General features: G+C 50.2%; 1 protein-coding gene across 8 annotated transcripts in view; it reads right to left on the bottom strand.

Moving 5' to 3' along the window:
- Positions 1-899: 899 nt before the first annotated feature.
- Positions 900-18,243, bottom strand: part of SLC8A1 (solute carrier family 8 member A1) — a 108,485-nt gene continuing 91,141 nt past the window's right edge. For 3 of the 8 annotated variants that reach the window (XM_080584610.1, XM_080584607.1, XM_080584609.1), the window contains exons 4-8: positions 17,097-17,114; positions 15,577-15,707; positions 14,705-14,804; positions 11,283-11,558; positions 900-9,685 (exon numbers count right to left, since the gene is read on the bottom strand). In XM_080584610.1, the coding sequence (XP_080440736.1) occupies positions 9,309-9,685; positions 11,283-11,558; positions 14,705-14,804; positions 15,577-15,707; positions 17,097-17,114 (902 nt within the window). In that variant the 3' untranslated portion in view covers positions 900-9,308. Of the gene's footprint in view, positions 9,686-11,282; positions 11,559-14,704; positions 14,805-15,576; positions 15,708-16,527; positions 16,633-17,096; positions 17,115-17,838; positions 17,860-18,243 lie in introns of all 8 variants that reach the window. The other 5 variants (XM_080584604.1, XM_080584603.1, XM_080584606.1 and 2 more) reach the window with 3 other exon arrangements.

Consider the following 18,243-nt stretch of genomic DNA (forward strand, 5'->3'; position numbering starts at 1 on the left):
ATTACATTTTAAAAATCGCATTCTTTTGTTTTTAAATTGTATTCTTTTTTAATTGCATTTTTAAAATCGCATTCTTTTGCTTTTTTAAATCGCCTTTTTAAATTGCATTTTTTTAAGTTGCCTAGTTGTTTTTTTAAATTGCATCTTTAAAATTGCATCTTTTGGTTTTAATATCATTTTTAAATCGCATTTTTGTTTTTAATTACATTTTTAATCGCTTTTAAAATTACATTTTTAATTGCCTTTTTAAAATTGCATTTTAATTGCTTTTTTTAAAGTGCATTTTTAAAATTGCATTTCTTAAATTGCATTTTTGAGCCATTTTTTTAAGCTGCATTTTTAAATGGCATTTTAAATTGTTTCTTAAAATAGCATCTTTAAAATCACATTTTTAAAATTGTATTTTAAAATTGCATTTTGAAACAATTCAATTAAAAAAAAATATATTTTTTTAAAGAAAGGCATGCCTGTTTTCACCACTCCTCTTTTGGGTCTTCTCCAGGGTGCTACACACTGTCGTCTCTCTGATGACCCCTCCCTGTGCCACCCCATCCCGTCCTGCTCCATCTCCAGCATCCTCCAAACCCGAAGCCTCTCAGAACTGCAGGGTGTGGGAGGGAAGAAAAGATGTGAGGCCCGTTTCCAGGTGGGGCAGGGAACCTTTTAGTTCCCGACACCCAGGAAATGGAAATAAAAACCCGGCGGCCCATCCGAGCTAGAAGTGATAAGGGCATCAAATGTCTGTCCCTAATTCCAGCTGCAGCTGCTGCAAATCGGCTGCTGGGGTTTGCTGGGGGGTGGAAACGTAACTGAGCCCGAGTGAGCGTCGGGCTCTGCCTCGCCTCGCTGCTCTGCCAGATTATACAGGCCTCGTACATAAAAATAGACAAAATGAATGAAGAATTTACAAACATCTATATTTTGTGTTAGGAAATGTGATAAAATTAGGAAAACAGCTGAGGACACTGATTTATACAACTCTGACTATTTCAGGCAATGAGAGGTTTACATAGCACAGTTAAACAAGATAAAAGGTCTCCCACGAAGTACACGGATGACAGACAGCTCATCTGGATTCGACACAACACAGCATCAAGTACACACGTAATGTGATGAACAGTGCCAGGTCATTCCCCAGTTAGGTAACATACAACCTCTTGAATAAGGCGATTCAAATGTAACTCGTAAGTCAAATCACAACATACCCAGGCAGCATGCAGGGAAAAGTCATTTATTTTGTACATTGGAATGACACACCTTGCAACAGGTTCCCGTTTTATGCAGTTAGAGCAACAGGATATAAACCATTCAAATAATATATATATATGTCAGCAGTTGTCTTTACTGGAATAAAGATTATCTGGTTTCTTTTTTTTTTTTTCCTTTTTTTTTTTTTTGGTAAAAATAAAACTATTTGAATTCACTAATTAACAAAATGCACAGTGATCAGAAACCCAATTCTTCTCATGGTTGCCATCCCTGCCTTGCTCGCCTGTCTCCGGGATGCTGTGGCTGCATAACCCTGACTTCAGGGGAGCGCTTTGCACGCAGGATCCAAAAACTCGTGGCTCCCACAGCTGCGGACTGTGCCCGGGGCTTTATCCCGCGCCTTGGCTCCTGCAACATCCCTGCCTTCCGGCACCCACAGCCTGCATCCCGTTTCCTTATTACCAATCGATTCCTCTGGCTCTTTACCACCAAGAAATATAAGAAACCATGGATCTGCTCAGAAGCAAAAAAAAAAAATATTAAAAAACCCCACACCCAAATGACCAAACAACAGAAACCCGAGCCCATAGTCTCTCTGATGGGGTGGAGCCTAAAAGATGCGGCCGGGGAGGGATTTCCAGTGCAACAGGTGTAGAGATCACTAAAGATAATGCCTTTTTTTTTTTTTCTTTTCCTCCCAGTGTTAAAAATTTCTTTCAAGAGAAATCTGAAGAAGGGAAATAAGACTTTTCCCTACACAAAAATAATAATTGAAATAAAAAATTTGTAATTTCTGAACAGACCTGTCTGGGCAGCTTCTCCCTGGTAAAGACCACCCGCCCGTGTCCTGCAGTGGCTGGGGCTCCCCTGGGAATCCCCTCCTGGGATTTTGGGGTTGATTTCGGGATTCTCAGGGAATGGCTTTTAGGGGGCCCTGACCTCGCTCTCCTCTGTTGGGTCCTGTTCTTCACCTGACCACTAAAAAGTGATCCTGTGCCTCCCTGCTACTCCATTTACTGCTCCGGTTAAAATAAAATAATTAAAAAAATCATTGGCGTCTTTCGTTGCCCTTAAATATACAAAAAAAAGCAAACCTTCAAAAGAGAGCGGGGAGAAAGGTGCTTTCACAATGACATTCAGAGCAAAAAGAGAGAAATGACATTTTACAAGTCATTAGAGAGCTATCTTTGGCAGAATATTTCAAATAAATTATTATTACAAACATTTTCTGCAGTCGTATAGTTACTTGGAACATCTCACTTTCAGCTACGGGGTTACTCGTTCACTACTCTCTATCGATAGGAAAACACCACGAATATATAAAAATAGATGAGCTTAGCATGACTTTTCGGGCTACCACGGCCGCCTCCGATGGTCTCGAAGGCAGCAGGGAGTGGGTTTTTGGAGCTCACGCCTCCGGGTGGCCGAGCACCGGTCGTGAACAGGGATGGCAGCGGTGCTGAAGGCCCCAGTTTGGGCCCTGCCCCGGTTTTGATGCCGGGTCCCAGCCCCCATGTCCCCACTCACCCCCTGGGATGCCGGGTGGCCCGGTCCCGACCTTTCCCCCCCCCTCCCCCCTTCTCCACGAACATTTAGGTTTAAATACTTTGCTTTTTTGTTTATACAGCATGTACAGAATATACAGCACCGGGTGATTATTTCCCAGTTGACTACGAGCGTCTCCCAAGATGGCCTCTTTTATCAACAAATATATATAAATCGACAGTCATAAAAGAGTCGTACCAACAAATAGTATGGCTTTTCAAAGAGTGTAGCTGCATTGTGCCGTTGAGCTCACAAGGAAGAGGAAGAGAGATGGTGGGGAGGGAGGCTGGAAGCGCGAGCCGGGGGGGGAGCCGTCGGCCCCAGGGACAGCGGGGAGCTCCGGGGGTGCCGGGCGGCTGTCACGGGAGAGCAGGAAAGCGCCCACCTCGCAGGGTGCATCAGCCCTTCCCCTGGCTTTTTAGGGCCACAAAGTCTCTCTGAGCTTTATCTCCTGCCCCGATGGGAGGCCCGAGCCCGCCTCGCTGGTGGAACGGAGAGCGGGACGGAGAAGCTGCTGGCTTGGCTGGGCCTCGGCTGAGAGGGCTGCACCTCTGTGTCCTCTGCAGGCTCGTGGCAAGAGGCTGTTTTCTGCTCCAAAAAGAGGAGATGTTGCTTTGCTTTCCCCGTGCTTCAAGTGTGCGGAATGGCTTTTGAGAGCTGGAGTGGTCGCTCGAGCATCAAGATAACTGGGCCACTCCATTACGGGGGAAAAAATCACTCCTAAATTCTTCCTACAGCTGCTTTTTGCCTAGTTCCTGTCTCGTTTTCCACTTTGTCAGAACATTACGGCCATTCCCTCCAGGCCTCTCCATGTGAAATCAGGGCTGATGCTCACACGGGGAGCCCAGGCCTCACCCTTGGCTCTGCCTGCAGGGATCTCTGTCTGGAGACAGCAAAACTCCATACCCTCTTCTCGCTTGGCTAAGAGCGGTATTTGGGCCTGGTGAGCACCAGGGACCTCTCCAGGCAAACCATGGGCCGTGGGAGGTATGAAGGTGCCCAACGAGAAGTCCTGGTTTTGACAGCACACCTCATGCCACATCTCTTTGGCACAAAGACCCGGGAAGCAGAGGGCTGTGTCCTACCAAACCCAGTATTTTGTGGCTTTCACCACCACGTAGCAGCACGCTAGAGCTAGGACACTTAGGAGAATTCAGCAACTTCTCCCATCCATCCACAAACAAAACTGTTTTGCCAGATTGCTGAGCCACGTCCTCAATGGGCAGTCATGAAAGCTGGGTTGTCTGCAGAGCTGAGCCTCCTGCTTAACAGCTGAGGGCTTAATGCATTGTGGAAAAAAATAAAATAAATAAAAACAGAAGAGCTGAACAAGCCTTGTCAGAAGCAGAGTTGTCATCAGGGAAAAAATACAGAGTTTTCTTTCTCGCTAACGCAGTGGCTATTGTGTCAAGGCGTTATCACAGCCTTTTGCTCTCTGGAGCTGCTGGAAGCTGTGCCTGCTTCCCGATGAAGAGCAGGGTGAGCAGTGCTCCCGCCCGGCTCGCTATGCGATCACGTTTGCTCACGAGCTGGGCAGACAAGGGGAGCCACACGGAGCCAACAAATGAAGGCACAACAGGTGCCCATTCATCTCCTTCTGCTCGGGGGGGGGAGTCCAGCCACGGGACATCTAATTGCGGCTCTCATTGCTTAGTGAGACCAAGCCAACGTACAGGGCTAGAGCTGAAGGCAAGGAGCAATCCAGTCGCACACCTCCCTAGATCCTTAGGAATCACAAAACCACCAGTTTCCAAAGGCTTTCGTTATCACCCCTGAATATGACTGATAGCAGCCAGGGACACGGGCTCTGAACTAGAAATAGAGAGGAAATAAATCCAGCCCCTACAGAGAGGTCAAGGGGTGCAGGGAGAGAGCCCTGTGGTTGTCCTCTGTGCCCTGCAAGGGTTTAGGAGCTCTAAGTGTGGTTAAGCATCCCAAGTCCTTGCATCTGAAGGTTTCATAGCAAGAAGGACATTGTCTCCTGCCTGTGCCCTCCTTAGAACATCCTCATGCCATCACTACACAGCTGGGCTGGGTCTTAATCAAACTCTGCCCACTTTAATGGGGTAAATATTTTTTTAGAGCACTGAGAACAGGCACTGTTTTGAGGTAAAGGAGTTGAGATGGCCCTCAAACCCCGCATTAAAGCAGTTAGTTTGCTCTGAAGTGTAGAGCCAGGCTAGGGTTTGGGGGAACTAGAACATCCGCGGGCCTTGATAACGGTGGAAATTCAGCAGAAATGTTTAATCTTCCAGACTTTGTGAACGAGGGAGAGCAGGGCAATAAGAACGAGCAGGAAGGGCTCAGCACGCCCATCCTCTCTCCTCCTCGACCTGGAAACTTGCAGGTTCCTTTGCTTGCACGGCCCCGACTCCGAGGTGCTGGGGTTGTGGTGCTGATACTGCTTCCCACCACCAGCTGCACCAAGACGTGCACCCATAGCCACAGCAGTCAGGGCGGGGATGCGTGCCGTGGCAGCACCTAAAATGGGGTTTCCAGTTCTGGGTGAGACCCCCTGGTGCTCCCCCTGTCCCTGTGCTCCCCGATGCTGGACATCCCACCGGCAGCGCCCGCCTTGGCAGCTTTCCCGTCCCTCCGCACGAGGGCTGTCGCTGGCTGGCGAGAGGCTCTCGGCACCTCGGCTTCCAAAAGGAGGGAGGCTCAAGTCCTTAAAAGGTGAGGAATCCGGCTGTATTTATTGTCCCCCGGGGCATTTTGCAAGAATACAGATGCCTCTGGATGCTTTCCTGCGCAAGTCAAGTTTTTACAAGATAAACAGGCTTTCCTGCGGCTGTGCGTGTGCGTGTGGTCGGTCATCGGGAGAGGCTGGAGGGGTTCCTGGTGCTCTGCAAACGCTTCCCCGGATGGTGTGGGTGCCAAAGCCTATGGAAAAAAACCGCAAAGGCTTCTCCCGGAGTAACACCCTCTGGCATGAACTTTTCCCTCTTCTCTCTGCCCCTGTCACACCGACATTTTCTGGCTGTTGCCCCTCAGTAAGGCAGCTCCTCCCTAGGTATGGATATGGTCCCCAACACAGCTGCGTGCAGTTCTTACCCGAGCACTTAAAAATAACCCTAACAATAACACACAGCCTCTGCTCCTCTCCTCCCCGCCCACGGCAGAAATAGCACAGCAAGTTTACAGACCGCGTCCAGACTTCTGACATATCTGAGGCACGTGGCTACCAGAAAGGGTACAAAGACCGCCTCTGCCCTCTTGTCCTTGAAGGAAGTGATGAAAACGGGGAGAAAAACCCACAAATGCCGGCACCGGGGACCTCCAGAGTCCATGTGTCTCGAGGAGGAGAGCAGTTTACGGGCAAACAGGTGTCACTCTTTGCATAAGCTCGTTGCAGATGCCAAAAGCATGGGGCTGGCGGAGAATAATTGCACAAACAAGGCTGGTGTTAACCGTGTGATTTAGGCCTTGTCCTAAGCAAGCAGTGCTCCATCACTCCCGCTGGAAAGCTCTCTGTGCAGAACGCTTATTTACTGCCTCTTAAACCACGCCGCTACACGTGTCCTGTTTGACTTGTTAATGACTTCGGTGACTGTGATTCATCCCGGAGAAGTGAAAGGATGATGAGAGTGAAATACCAGCATCACCTTTCGGAAGATGTAATTACTGGATCAGGAGAACTGCTTCGCTCTCACAATTCACTGCCTGGGAGAAGCACATGGGCGTGACTGACTGCGCTTGGCTGGGGCTTGGCAAAGGCTGTCGGCTGAGCTGCACTCATCCTGGAGGATGCTGAGTGCTGGCAGGGAGAGGAGGGTCAGTGGCTTGGATGGCAAAAAGCAGCCTAGTTTAGTTTTGGGGAAGAGGCCAGGCTCGTGCTGCCCAGTGATTGCATGAAATCCTCCGGCTGTGGGGGAACATCATTTACCTGCTTTGGAGCTCCAAAGCCAGGCGCTGCTGCTGCTGCCGGCCTCACTGTCTGTGCAGCCCCATCCTGAGCCTGCCGGCGCCCCAGGAGCTGCAGACCTGAGCCTGGTCCTCTGCAAAGGGACACATTTTAAAGGTGCGGAGGGGACCTGGGCTCTTTGCAGCTCTGCGCGTCCCTCTGTGGAGTCCTCTGCACATGTGCGCTGCCTGGAGGGGCCCTGCCAGCTGAACCACGAGGCTGGATCAAGAGCAAACAGGAGCAGTTCTGTGCAACTGGGGAGCACGGGCAAAAAAGGGCTGCTAAGTTCCTCGCAGGCAGCTGTGTGACTCTCCCTGAGTCTGGGGCAAACCAGCACTGACTGGGTGCTCAGCACAGGAGCAGCATCTGGCCCCCAAAGGGCTTCACTTGCAAGTTTTGTCCTTGGGCGGTTTCCTGCGTCCCTCCGAGAGCCGCCGCTGCACCCCAGCACGCTGAGCCTGACGGCGATGGAGCAAGAGGAAAGCTGTGAGGTGGGGCAGGAAGGTGTGCGTGGAGGCCCCGACACACCCATCAGCAGCAGAAACACAACGAAGGCAAAGCGATGAATAAATAAGAGATGGGTGCAACGTAAAGGGAGACAAGGAGCGGGAAGGGGAGGGTTTTCCATAGAGAATATGCAGGAGCACTACTGGATCCATGAGGAATCATTACAAACTTTATTTGTCTGTGCATCGTGTACCATTGATAAGGATCATCACAATTAGTGGACTCACTGCCTATAGTGGTGGGCAATACACACAAAGAAAAATCAATGAAGCCAAACAAACAAAAATGAAATCATTGTACATAAAGGTAATCACAGACCTGAACAACCTGCATTTGTGTTCAATTCCTCCCCCAAAACAATGAGAAACCCAAAAGAAAACCCCAAGAACCTTTCAAAAATGAAAAAAAAAGCTTTGACAAGGAAAAAAAAATATATCTTTAGACTCTTGGAGAAAATTTTACAACAGGTTAATTGAAGTTTCCACAGCTTGTTCAAAATGAGTAGAGATACCCCAGCCAACCGGTTGAGGTACAGAGGTGCTTCTCAGCCGGGTCGGAGGAGCTCGCCAGTGACGTGCAGGCTGGGGGTTTGCCTGGCTGGGCCACCAGGTGGGTGGTGTGGGGTGAGGAGACACCCATCAACACCATGCACAACCTTATCCTGGAGAGACGGGGTGGTGCTGAGCGACACCTGCCCCATCTCACCCTTCCCATTGGTTTCGGAGGGGAGATGCCCTGGTGGACGCATCCCCTTTGCTCTGCCTCCTCTCTGTCACCCTGGCCAAGGCCACCGGTCCCCACCTCACCTCCGTGCCAGGGCTGTGCCCTTCTCGGCACCGAGCTCACCCTCGCTGCGTGCTGAATGATCAATCCCAGAGGCAATGCCTAGTGCTAAGCGCTGCTGGCGGTGCAAACATGTCCTTTTTCCTCAGGGAATGCTTCACGGCTACCTTCAGAGGTGTGGAAGACCTCGTTACGGCCCTTCAGCTCTCACACCAAACTGTTCTGCCTCCAAATGGCTGTGGCGAAGGAGCAGCCCTGAGGACTGATCCCAATGGCTTAGCACTTGGAAACAGGGGCTGTCTCTTGGCCCCTGAGGGCACAGAAACACCCGCGTGGCTGTTATTGCTTCTCAGGGACCCGTGCGTGGAGCAGTGAACGGTGAAAGCTTTCGCTCCTTTCCCCCCCCCTCCCCGTGAAGAGGAAACAAACAACCGAAACAAAAAAACAAAAACCAACAACAAAAAAACTATGGGAGAAACTAAACTACCTAAAATAAATAAAACCAGGTGAAAAGGAAACACTTGTATCTGCAATGCTCAACCCACATGGCTGGAAGGACTATCGCTATAGGATGCTATATACAGGTAGGGTTCATTTCATTCATGCAAAATGTTACTAGTACCACGACAGCATGCCCGGGGGGGTGGACGAGGCGGGGGCGATGGGCTGGGCAGAGGATGGGAGCTGTGGGACCTCAGCGTAGGACACCGGACACGAGGCTGCGTCCCCAAAGCACGGAGAGTGGGGGGAAAAGGGCAAAATGGGGGGGAAGGAAGGGGAAATGCTAATTATACACACATCAAAATGAAAAAAAAAAATTGAATGACGAAAATGGTTGTGTTCTATCCTTAGAAAGCTCCCAGTTTCCCCTTTTTCTTCAGTCTGGTCTCTTGCTTCTTTCTGACAGGGCCAGAGGGGACGTTCCCAAGTGGCGAAGGCGGATGGAGGATGCTCGGAGGTCAGAACCCTCGCTCGCCTCTCCTTCCCTTGCCCACCGGCTCCGTTTCTCACCAGCCACTCCGGCCTTCCCTGTGCCAACACGCCCCGGTCGCCTTCGCATCCATCCTCCTGGGGGGGCGGTGAGAGCGATGGGACAGGGCTCGGTCGCTGCCGGCTGCTCTCGCTGGTAGAGTTGCAAAGAGGGGACCCCTGGGAAGGGGGTCCGGCCGGCTTTTGGGGTCCCTCCTAGTTCAAAGGACGCTCCAAAGCCGCTTTCCGTCAGCGGGTGTGTGAACATGGCAAATCTCTTTTATTCTTTCTCTGTTCATTATACACAGCGTTATATCTATATCTATACCTATATATTGCTCTATATAGATATATATAGATATATATATATTTACTATCTCTGATTGTTCCTTTAGAAGCCCTTTATGTGGCAGTAGGCTTCCAGAGATGAGAAGAATATGTACAAGAGCCACAGGAGGATAAAGAGTGAGGATGTGAGCAGCTTGGAAGTCCGCGGCCCGCCCAGCTCACCTCCAATTTCGGGTCTCCGCCGATAGAGCAGCACACCCACACTGATAAAAGCAAAAATGGTGAAGAGGGTAACGGAGAAGGCCAGGGTGCCGGGCGAGACTTCGAAGGCTTGTCCGTGTGCCGCATGGTAGATGGCCGCGATGGACCAGGCCACCCCGATGCCCAAGAAAACGTTCACGGCATTGCTCCCGGTGACGTTCCCGATGGAGGCGTCCGCGTACTGGTCCTGTGTCGCTGCTACTTTGCTGGCAAACGTGTCTGCAAAGGGAAGGCAGAGAGAAACCCTCAGGGAACAGGCAGGTAAGGAGGGATGGTGGCGGGCAGCGTGGGGACAGAAGTCAAAAGCGTCACTGGGGGAGTGAAGACATTGGGTAAAGGTATGGACCTGCCTGCAGGCATTCCTGAGAAAGGACAGTCAAGGTCCAGAAATGCCTAGGAGGGAAATCTCAAAGTCCAGTTATATGGGGCTTCCCCCAGTATGGCTCACAGATTCCCCATGGTGCTTCAAGCCAGAGACAGCTCTTCCCAGTACTACAGTGTATTGGCCCCTTTCCCACATCCACTAATACGCTGACTTATCCAAGAAGTGAAAAGATTGGGAGAGTTTTGTGGGAGCTAGAATGGTCTGTCTCCATCTCTCAGGTCTGCTGAAGTTTTGTATTTTCATTTCTGTGTTTGCTTTAATGATTTCTCACCAATGCTTTTTGCCTCACTAAAGCCCAGTGTCCTTTGAAGACCCTGACATTTTGGGAAACAAGTGCTCAACTTTCACCCATTTAACAGGGGAGAAAATACAGGCAGGTACATGCATACTTGCCCAGGTGCTCCATCAGCTTCAAGACCAGCAACAAAAATAAAACGCTGTGATAAAAACATGCCTGGCCTTTTACTCTGCAGATCTTGTGGCTAGTTGACCAGCACGATGCTGTCCTGTGCTGTAAGGAAGTGTTGGCTTTACATCCAAGCCCAGCAGCTCAGATAGTGCCCAGATAACACCACACCATCTGTTAGTGTCTCTCAGTTGAAAAAGGAGTAGACAAATATATCCCAAAAAGATATTCTCTTTTTCTCTTAAATGTTTCCTGAAATGTCAACTTTTTGTCAACAAAAACAGAAGGGAAGACTTTGGCTGTCAAGGGTATGAGACAGTGCTACAAAACTTGCACCTAAAAGTTCTAGTGCCAGAAATCTAAAAAATACTCCTTCTTTTGCCCAAATCTGTTCTCCCTTTTGGTTCTGTTGTTCCTTTTTGGGCTCTGATAGCATTAAGACTGTTTCAAGGTTTTTGCGCACAAAATGCTGACCACTGGAGGTTTGGGACTGGTGAGAAAACATGTGACTGAAGCAGGAGGTGGTCAGGTTGGGTTGCAGCCCCATCTCCAGGATCTAGACCGTGCCTGGTCAGCACAGTAATATGTGGCAATGGAAACTCATGTTTTTTCTCTCCCTGGTCGGTCTTCAGTCTTTGCTGTCTTCTGAAGCTCAGTGGCCATTTGTTCATAGACACACCTCCAAATATCTGCAGGGTCACGGCCTTCCAGCAGCTTCACAAGTGGCATTTCTAGCAGCTTCCCTGGCTCAATAACATCTCGATCCACCTGAACCAAAGCTAAATCTGGACTCATACAGAGGTGCCTGTGCTGAGTAGAGCACCCTGAGTATGAACAGGCACTTACCTGACCTGGGAGACAATGTCAAATGAGAAGACTTTCAGAAAGTGCCAACACAGGTAGCATTTTAATCAAAGACTCATTTCCTACACTGAGAGCAAATGCCGCGGAGGCTGCCCACAGAAATAGATACAGCACAGTCTGGGCAGAGACGGACCTTTACAACAAACTGCCATTGCCCTTACCTGGCACCGATGTCCCCAGTGCGACAAACACGACGGCAGTGACTGAGTCCTTCAAGCCAATGGTGCAGCCGAAGTGGGACGCCAGGTCGCCGATGAAAGCTGTCAGGATGCCGATCATGAGGATGGAGACGACGAAGCAAGCCCAGCCATTCCAGTAGTCTGTTGGGGGCACGAAGGCAAAAAGGACCTTCCAGAAGACGGTCAGAAAGTGCATCACGTAGTCAAAGCAGGAGGGCAGCTTCTCCTCCCCACATTCATCGTCGTCGTCATCTTCCCCTGGAGAGAACCACCAGTGCCCGGTTAGTTGCTCATTCAATTTGGCAAAACCTTTGTGCTTCCTGCAGCCCCCAAACATCACCTCTCATGGCTCAGGCCCTGGAAAACCTTGACTTCCAAATATCTCATTTTCTGGGCAAAGAACAGGGGGGCACAAGGACCTTTCCTGGCTCCTCTCTGTTGTACAGAGACCCTCCAGAGGCATCAGTCTTGAAAACTGACCTGCATGTCAGAAAACACAAAGCCTCATGCCAGCACCTCTGCCTGGGTTTGACCACCAGATGCTTTTTGAGACTCGGCCCCTGCTCAGTAGCCCTTTCCCCAGAAGGGCTACTTTCAGAAAAGACTACAGAAAGGGCTACTTTCCTTTTCACATCCTACCCCACAGCACAGATGTTTAATTGGATAACAAAATGTATAAAGTCTCCCTCAGGGAGAACAAGTGGTCTTGCTGTATGCCATGTCCAATCTGTAGGTGTCAATTAACTCCACATTTAAATGGGGGCTCCATGCCATGACAATGGAGCTACTGGGGAAAGCTGCTCGAGTGCTGCTTGCTTAGTTATTGCTCATAACAACAACTGCTTTCTGCCTTGATGCAAAGGTGGTGATGAAAAGCCAAATGGGGGACCAAGACATGGCTTACTTCCTCAGAAGGTGGCCAAACCCTGAGCACTGAAGTTTCAGCCCTTCGTGGCCCCCCAGCACCTTCATGGCTCCCACAGCACGTGGGAGCAAGAAAAGGAAAAAGCCCAAGGATCGCTCAGGTAGGTCAGTCCTTCATGAGAGTGTTGGTAACCTGTACAGGGAGCCAACCTGCGCTTGGTTTGGTCCAGCTCCAGCGCATGTAAACTTTGCCGGCATCCTGGGGGCTCTCAGCAGAGATCCAGCTGCAGGGGAGAGGGTAGGTATGGAGCCAGAGAAAATGTCTCCTCCAGGAGAGTGGTGAAGCCTTGGGACACTTACCCTGGGTGGTGGACATTTCCATCCTTGTGTGTTTTCAACATTTGGCTAAATAAAGCTGTGGGAATAAACCTTGGGAAAGTCCTACTCAGCACCCTGCTGGGGTGCAACGTTGCACATGTATCGTTTGGCTTTGAAGAGCTTTTGCAGATCAAGACGTAGGATAGAGGCAGTGGGAAACTTGGTGTCTGTACAATAACTTGATAGAAAATGATGTGTTGGTTGGCTTTAAGGCATTGCACTCATTATGGCAGAAACAGTAGCTAATCGGAAGCATGGTATTATTATTTTGGCAGGTATAAATGCCCCGTTCCTGTGCATTGTGGTGGAGATAAGGAACATTTTTTTCAGCCTGGGAAGCCTAGGCTGGACTTTTGCTTTTTGCACAAAGGCTGGTACTGGCAGGAAACATTGTGCTGACACTGTAATTTTGAGGCAGGTATTTTAATCCTCTTCCCAAGCTACTTGGCAGCAGGACTGTTGCGGAACTAGATCTTTACGGAGATGATAAAATGGACTGAAAAATGAACATGAGCACCACTGTCATAACGCTCATCCACATCTGTCTATCATTTTGTTAAGCAGGAATAATGGCCCTCTTTCCAATAGCTGGCCAGATACTGTTAAGGTGAATTGAAATGCAGAGCAAAGTTGGACTGTGACCCATTCTGGTACAAGCTCACAAACTGCAGCAAGTTCTTGCTTGAGGAGCTAAATCCTAGCAAAAACTTAGGTTCAGAGCTCAGAGACAAACTCATCTTCCCCAGCTGCAAGGGACAGCTCACGCCCACCAAATTATGCCACATTTATTAAATGTCTGTTAATCATCCTATTAGCACTGATGGTAGTTGTATATTCAAGGAGTAGTGGTGACGGGGTTTTCATGTAACTGCAGTCTTTTACATACTTCACAGAGATGAGATCCAAGTACTAGTGATTAGTTTTGCTTTAATATGGGATCCAATTAAATAATTGATTCTGGCATAGATTATTTTAGCCATATTAGCTATAAAACCTGCAGCGAGGATTGTCTTGCTTGATATGTTCATGCTGTATCAGAAATAATGGGAGGCTCTTGGCTGGAGGCTCTAAGAATAACTATGCTACAAAAAGAGGGATGGCAATTTGAGGGCATAGCTGCTGTGCGATGTCCTGTCCTCGTTTTCAGATGCAAAGGGTAGATGGTACAGCCATCACTTTTAATTAACTTGTACTGGGTAGGGGTTGCCATGTACAGAGGAGCTCGAGGTAGGAAGTGTGAGTGTTCCCTCATGCATTTCAATGCAAAATTAGCTGGGTGGGCTCCGACTGCCTTCTCCAGTAATTTAATCTAGGCTGGTTGATTTTGCCCTAATGCTTGCAGATGCAGGGCCCGGGCTGAACTGTAAGGCTATAACATCCAGCCAGTGAGTTATAACATCTCCAGCTGTTAAAACCACATCTGTGACAGACCTTATTTTACCTAAAACAGAAATGGGAGTGCTAATACATCCTATATTGGGCATACTGGTAAACGTGGCACTGGTCCCTGTGAGAGCAGTACAGGAGGGTATTTCTGAGGGAAAGGCAGTTCTTCAGGAGAGGGGAGATATGATCTGGTATGATCTGATATGAGCACGGATAGGATGTGCTGCTGCAGCTACTGGACAGCTGAGCCATAATCTACTGCTGAACCATAACCACAGAGGGCTGGAAGAGCAGGAGCATTGCTGTCCTGAGCACAAGGGGTCAAGGGCAAATTTTGGCTATCTGAGGGGGGACACAGTGACTGTCTTCAGGGTTGGGGGCCCTCACCCTAGCACTGTCCCCACTGCAGGGAGCACCAGAGAGGGTGAGCACTGCCACTTCCCACCAGCACCTTCCGTGCTGTTCTGAATTGAAACACTGCGATTTCTCCCCAGATCTCTCCCACTGAAATGAGTTTTCCCCTCTGCCATCTGGTAGCACCCAGAGTGTTTCTCTGCCGGGCGCTACACACTTACTGCAGGAGGTTTCCCACGCATCAGACAAGGTGATCTCACGAAAAGATTTAATCATCTGTCTTATTTATGCAGATGCTGTAAATAACTCCACCACCTGTTTTTCCTCCTGCCGCCTCACTACTATCTCTATTACTGGTACGGCCAAGCCGAGACATGAGCAAGGTTGATCGTAATTCACCTGGAGCAGCAGTCTAAACTCACCCGCACTGACAGTAATAGCCTCAATAAACTGCTCCCTCCAGCTGTTTGTGCCAACCACCAGGGCCAGGTTCGTCTTCTTAATGAGCTTGTCCACTGTGTTCTGCAGATGGAGATGCAGAAGAGAGAATTAGTGGCTATCAGATTGGAGGCGCTGGGCTAAAACCCACTGGCACTGGTGCTTACAGCCGTACGCTTATGGAAAAAGCTTAGCAGATGCTAAGCTGAGGTCAAGCGTCCCAGCAGTGAAAGCAAATGTAGGTATTTCCAATTCCCCTCATTGCCACTCAAAAAGGCCTTTTGAAACCTGCTCACGATGGGAGTTTGAGTGGTCTCGGTGGAGGTTTAACAGTAAATAACACTGAGGTGCCGCAGTTCCTGTTCACAATGCCTTGGGAGGAATTTTACTGGGCTGCTTCAAAGCGTTGTAAATAACTGGGACTTGAGCAAGGCTCTGCTTAGGAGCTGAAGCTCAGTGCTAGTGGGGAAAGCACTGTGGCTGCAGTGGGCAGGGGATGCTCCTGGGCAGGATTCACCACAAAGCCACAATGATTGCTTGCATTTAGGGTATAAGAGCTTTGCCATAGGAGTCCCAGGGTCAGGGCTCACTCAAAACTGCCTTTATGTAGGCTATAAAGCATCGCTGTGATAGCAAGGTTATATCTGAAAGTAACGTGCAGCATTTTGGAGCCCAGTGAGCTCTCAGGCTCACCTGGATGATGTGCTTGTGTAAAAACCACAGGCAATGGTCTGAGACCTTGTGATGCCAGCAGCTGCCTCACTTTGCTGCGATGCCATTAGCGTGTGTTGGCCAATGTTGTGCAAAAGGTGGGCCCCCAACCAGAGGAAAAGAAGGATAGGGATGTTGGTGATACCTTGAACTCATAGGATTCCTCAATGATGACTTCGAGCTTGGTGTGCTCCCCCAGGACTGGGCGCCCCATCTCCGCAATTCGTCGCTCTTCCTCCTCCTTGCTGGTCAGTGGCTGCTTCTCCTCATTCTCCTCTGTAAAGCAAAGAGCCCACCTGTGAGCCAGGTCCGGCCGGTCACTCTCTGGAGTTGGCTTCCCATCGGAGGGGGAGGTCAGGAAGCCTCCGGGTAGGAGCACGAGCGACAGAGCAGAGGAGAAGAAGGAGGTCATGGAGTGATAGACAAGGTGGTTTTGCTGGGGAATGCTGGCAAAAGAGGTCTGCAACTCGTCCAACCTCAGGAATAGTCTAATTCACCCTCAGGGCTGGGGAGTATCCCTGTTTTCTGCTGCCTCTCCCACAGGGCTCCTTGGGGGAACAGACCACCACTAAGGCTGCTCCAATTCCCAGCCCTCCAGCTCTGCAGCCAGGTGTGGTTAGGACATTTCCATCGCCCCATTACAAGCAGAGAGAGCTGTCAGCAGCCCCAGGGCTGAGGAGGGGATGAGACCCTCCTGAGCAGGGCTTTACCTTGTGGAGAGCGGGCTGGCAGCTGGAGAGCTTGGGGCTGGAGGAAAAAGCACGGCCAGCACTGTGTGAGGGGCCATACCCAGGGCATGGCTTGGCCCCAAACCCTGAGAGAGGAGGCAATGGCAGGACTACAAGAGCCATGGAGTTGCTTTGTACTTCCACCAGTGTATGCGCAACCTCAGGGCGGGGGGACATTTTGTCACCTTCTGTGCACACCCCCACATTACTCCCTGCCAGCCCACCCTTGGGGACGAGCAGAAGGCCATCGGGGCTGAGAGGGGCTGGATTTGCTGGAGAGAGGAGTTAATTTGCCCGGGTCAGTACATAAACACGCCGGTCAGTCCGTGTTAGACCGCCACGGCCCATGGGTGCCACGCTGCGGGTACCTCGGATGGTGACCACGGTGCAGGGAAGAGGATGCTCTCTAGCCTGGACCTTCCTGAAGACGGGTCTTCCTATCACAGCGACCAGCAGGAGATCAGCAGGAGGCACTGCACACCCCATGCACACCCACGTTGTGCCATTAGTAAACTCTACATCCTACTGCACACGGGGTTAGCGTGGCTCCCGCCCGGCTGCCCCCCGCCTGAAAAGTTGTCACCACCACGGGGAGCTGCTCGAAGGGCCCAGCCTCGCGGTCAGAGCCTCGTCAGCCTCAAGGATCGTTTGCAGCGCTCCTGAGGGGCTGCTCTGTGTCCCGTCAGGCTGTGTCATGGCCGCCATGCCCTGCCGAGGGCAGCGGCCATGATGGGTGTGCGGCAGGCTGGGTGTGCTGTGAGAGGATGCGGTGTCAGCAAGGGCGGCCCTGCCGCCTGCTTACCCTTCCAGAGTTTCCCTCCAGGGTGGAACAAAAGCAAAGAGGAAACCAAGAGAGAGGAAAGAGCAGGATGAGCATATGGCCATTAAGAGGAGAAGGGGTGGTGGGGGTGGGCAAAGGGATAGCAGAGATCCATACCTGTGATGGTGAAGCCACCTAGATGAAACCAAAAATGAGAGAAAAAGAGAGAGAGAAAGAGAGAAAGAGAGGGTTAGCATCATCACAGCAGCCCCCCGAAGCCCCCAGGGACATGGGAGTCCTTGCCTGCCCCACTTGGGGCTGGGGGCCAGTCCCTGACCTGCACCCTGGGGATGGCGTGGGGACACCCTGCCCAAATCTGAGCTCTCCAAGCCGCATCTGCCACCCCCCAGCACCTAACATAGGCTGCAGAGCCAACCTAGAGGTTGAGGGTGTTCTGCTTCCCTCCCCGGCCTGAAAACACAGAGGCTGGGTGGACTCTAAAAGCCCCAAGTCTGGAGACGCCACTTGCACCACCTCTTCCAGGTGGGTTGGCCATCTGTCCCACCTCTAAGTCACTAGCCTGTCCTCTTTTTGCCATGCCAGTGTAAGAGGCAATGGGTTAATCTGCACAGCATGGTTTTGTAACCCGGCATGTCGGTGGGTTTGTTACAGCTGTAACAACGCCACTCCCGAAAAAATGCTCCCTGCCACAGCGGGCTACCGCTCATTAATGGTAATGACTTTGGGGTTTTAATCCGAGGGCTGTTGGGGCATCAGATACCTGAGCTTACTTAAATAGTGCTGACCGCCCTAAAAGAGAACATTGTGAGCAAAGAAAAATGTCAAACAAAATCAATCGTCTTCCAAAAATATGTAGACAAACTGGAAAAATGGAAAGGAAAAAAGAAAGCGCGCTTACCAAGCTCATTCAACAACAGGGCTGTGAAGGAGACAGACAGAGACAAACACAGAAGAAGAAAAGTAAATGAATAATGAAATCAAAAGGGATATCCACAGAAAGACTCCAGATCCCAGGGCAGAGATTTCAGATCTGTAAAGCTGCAGGACACCATTAGTGTTGAGAGTGATGCACTAAAAATAAAGGAACAGAAACATTTCATGGGACTGTAGATTTAAAATAAAAATGATTGCCAACATGGGGTGGATATGAGTTAAAAGGCACACTCCAAAAATTCATTTTTCCCCTTTGAATCATATGTGCAAGATCTTCCATTGGTCTCGGGGGCAGTTCTGCCTCGGGGGAGGACACAATACATCCCACGTGCAGTGGCTACTGGCTTTGACCTCCTCCAGCCACCTATTG

This window comes from Anser brachyrhynchus (genome assembly GCF_964034855.1).
Source record: "Anser brachyrhynchus genome assembly, chromosome: 3".
NCBI lineage: Eukaryota > Metazoa > Chordata > Aves > Anseriformes > Anatidae > Anser > Anser brachyrhynchus.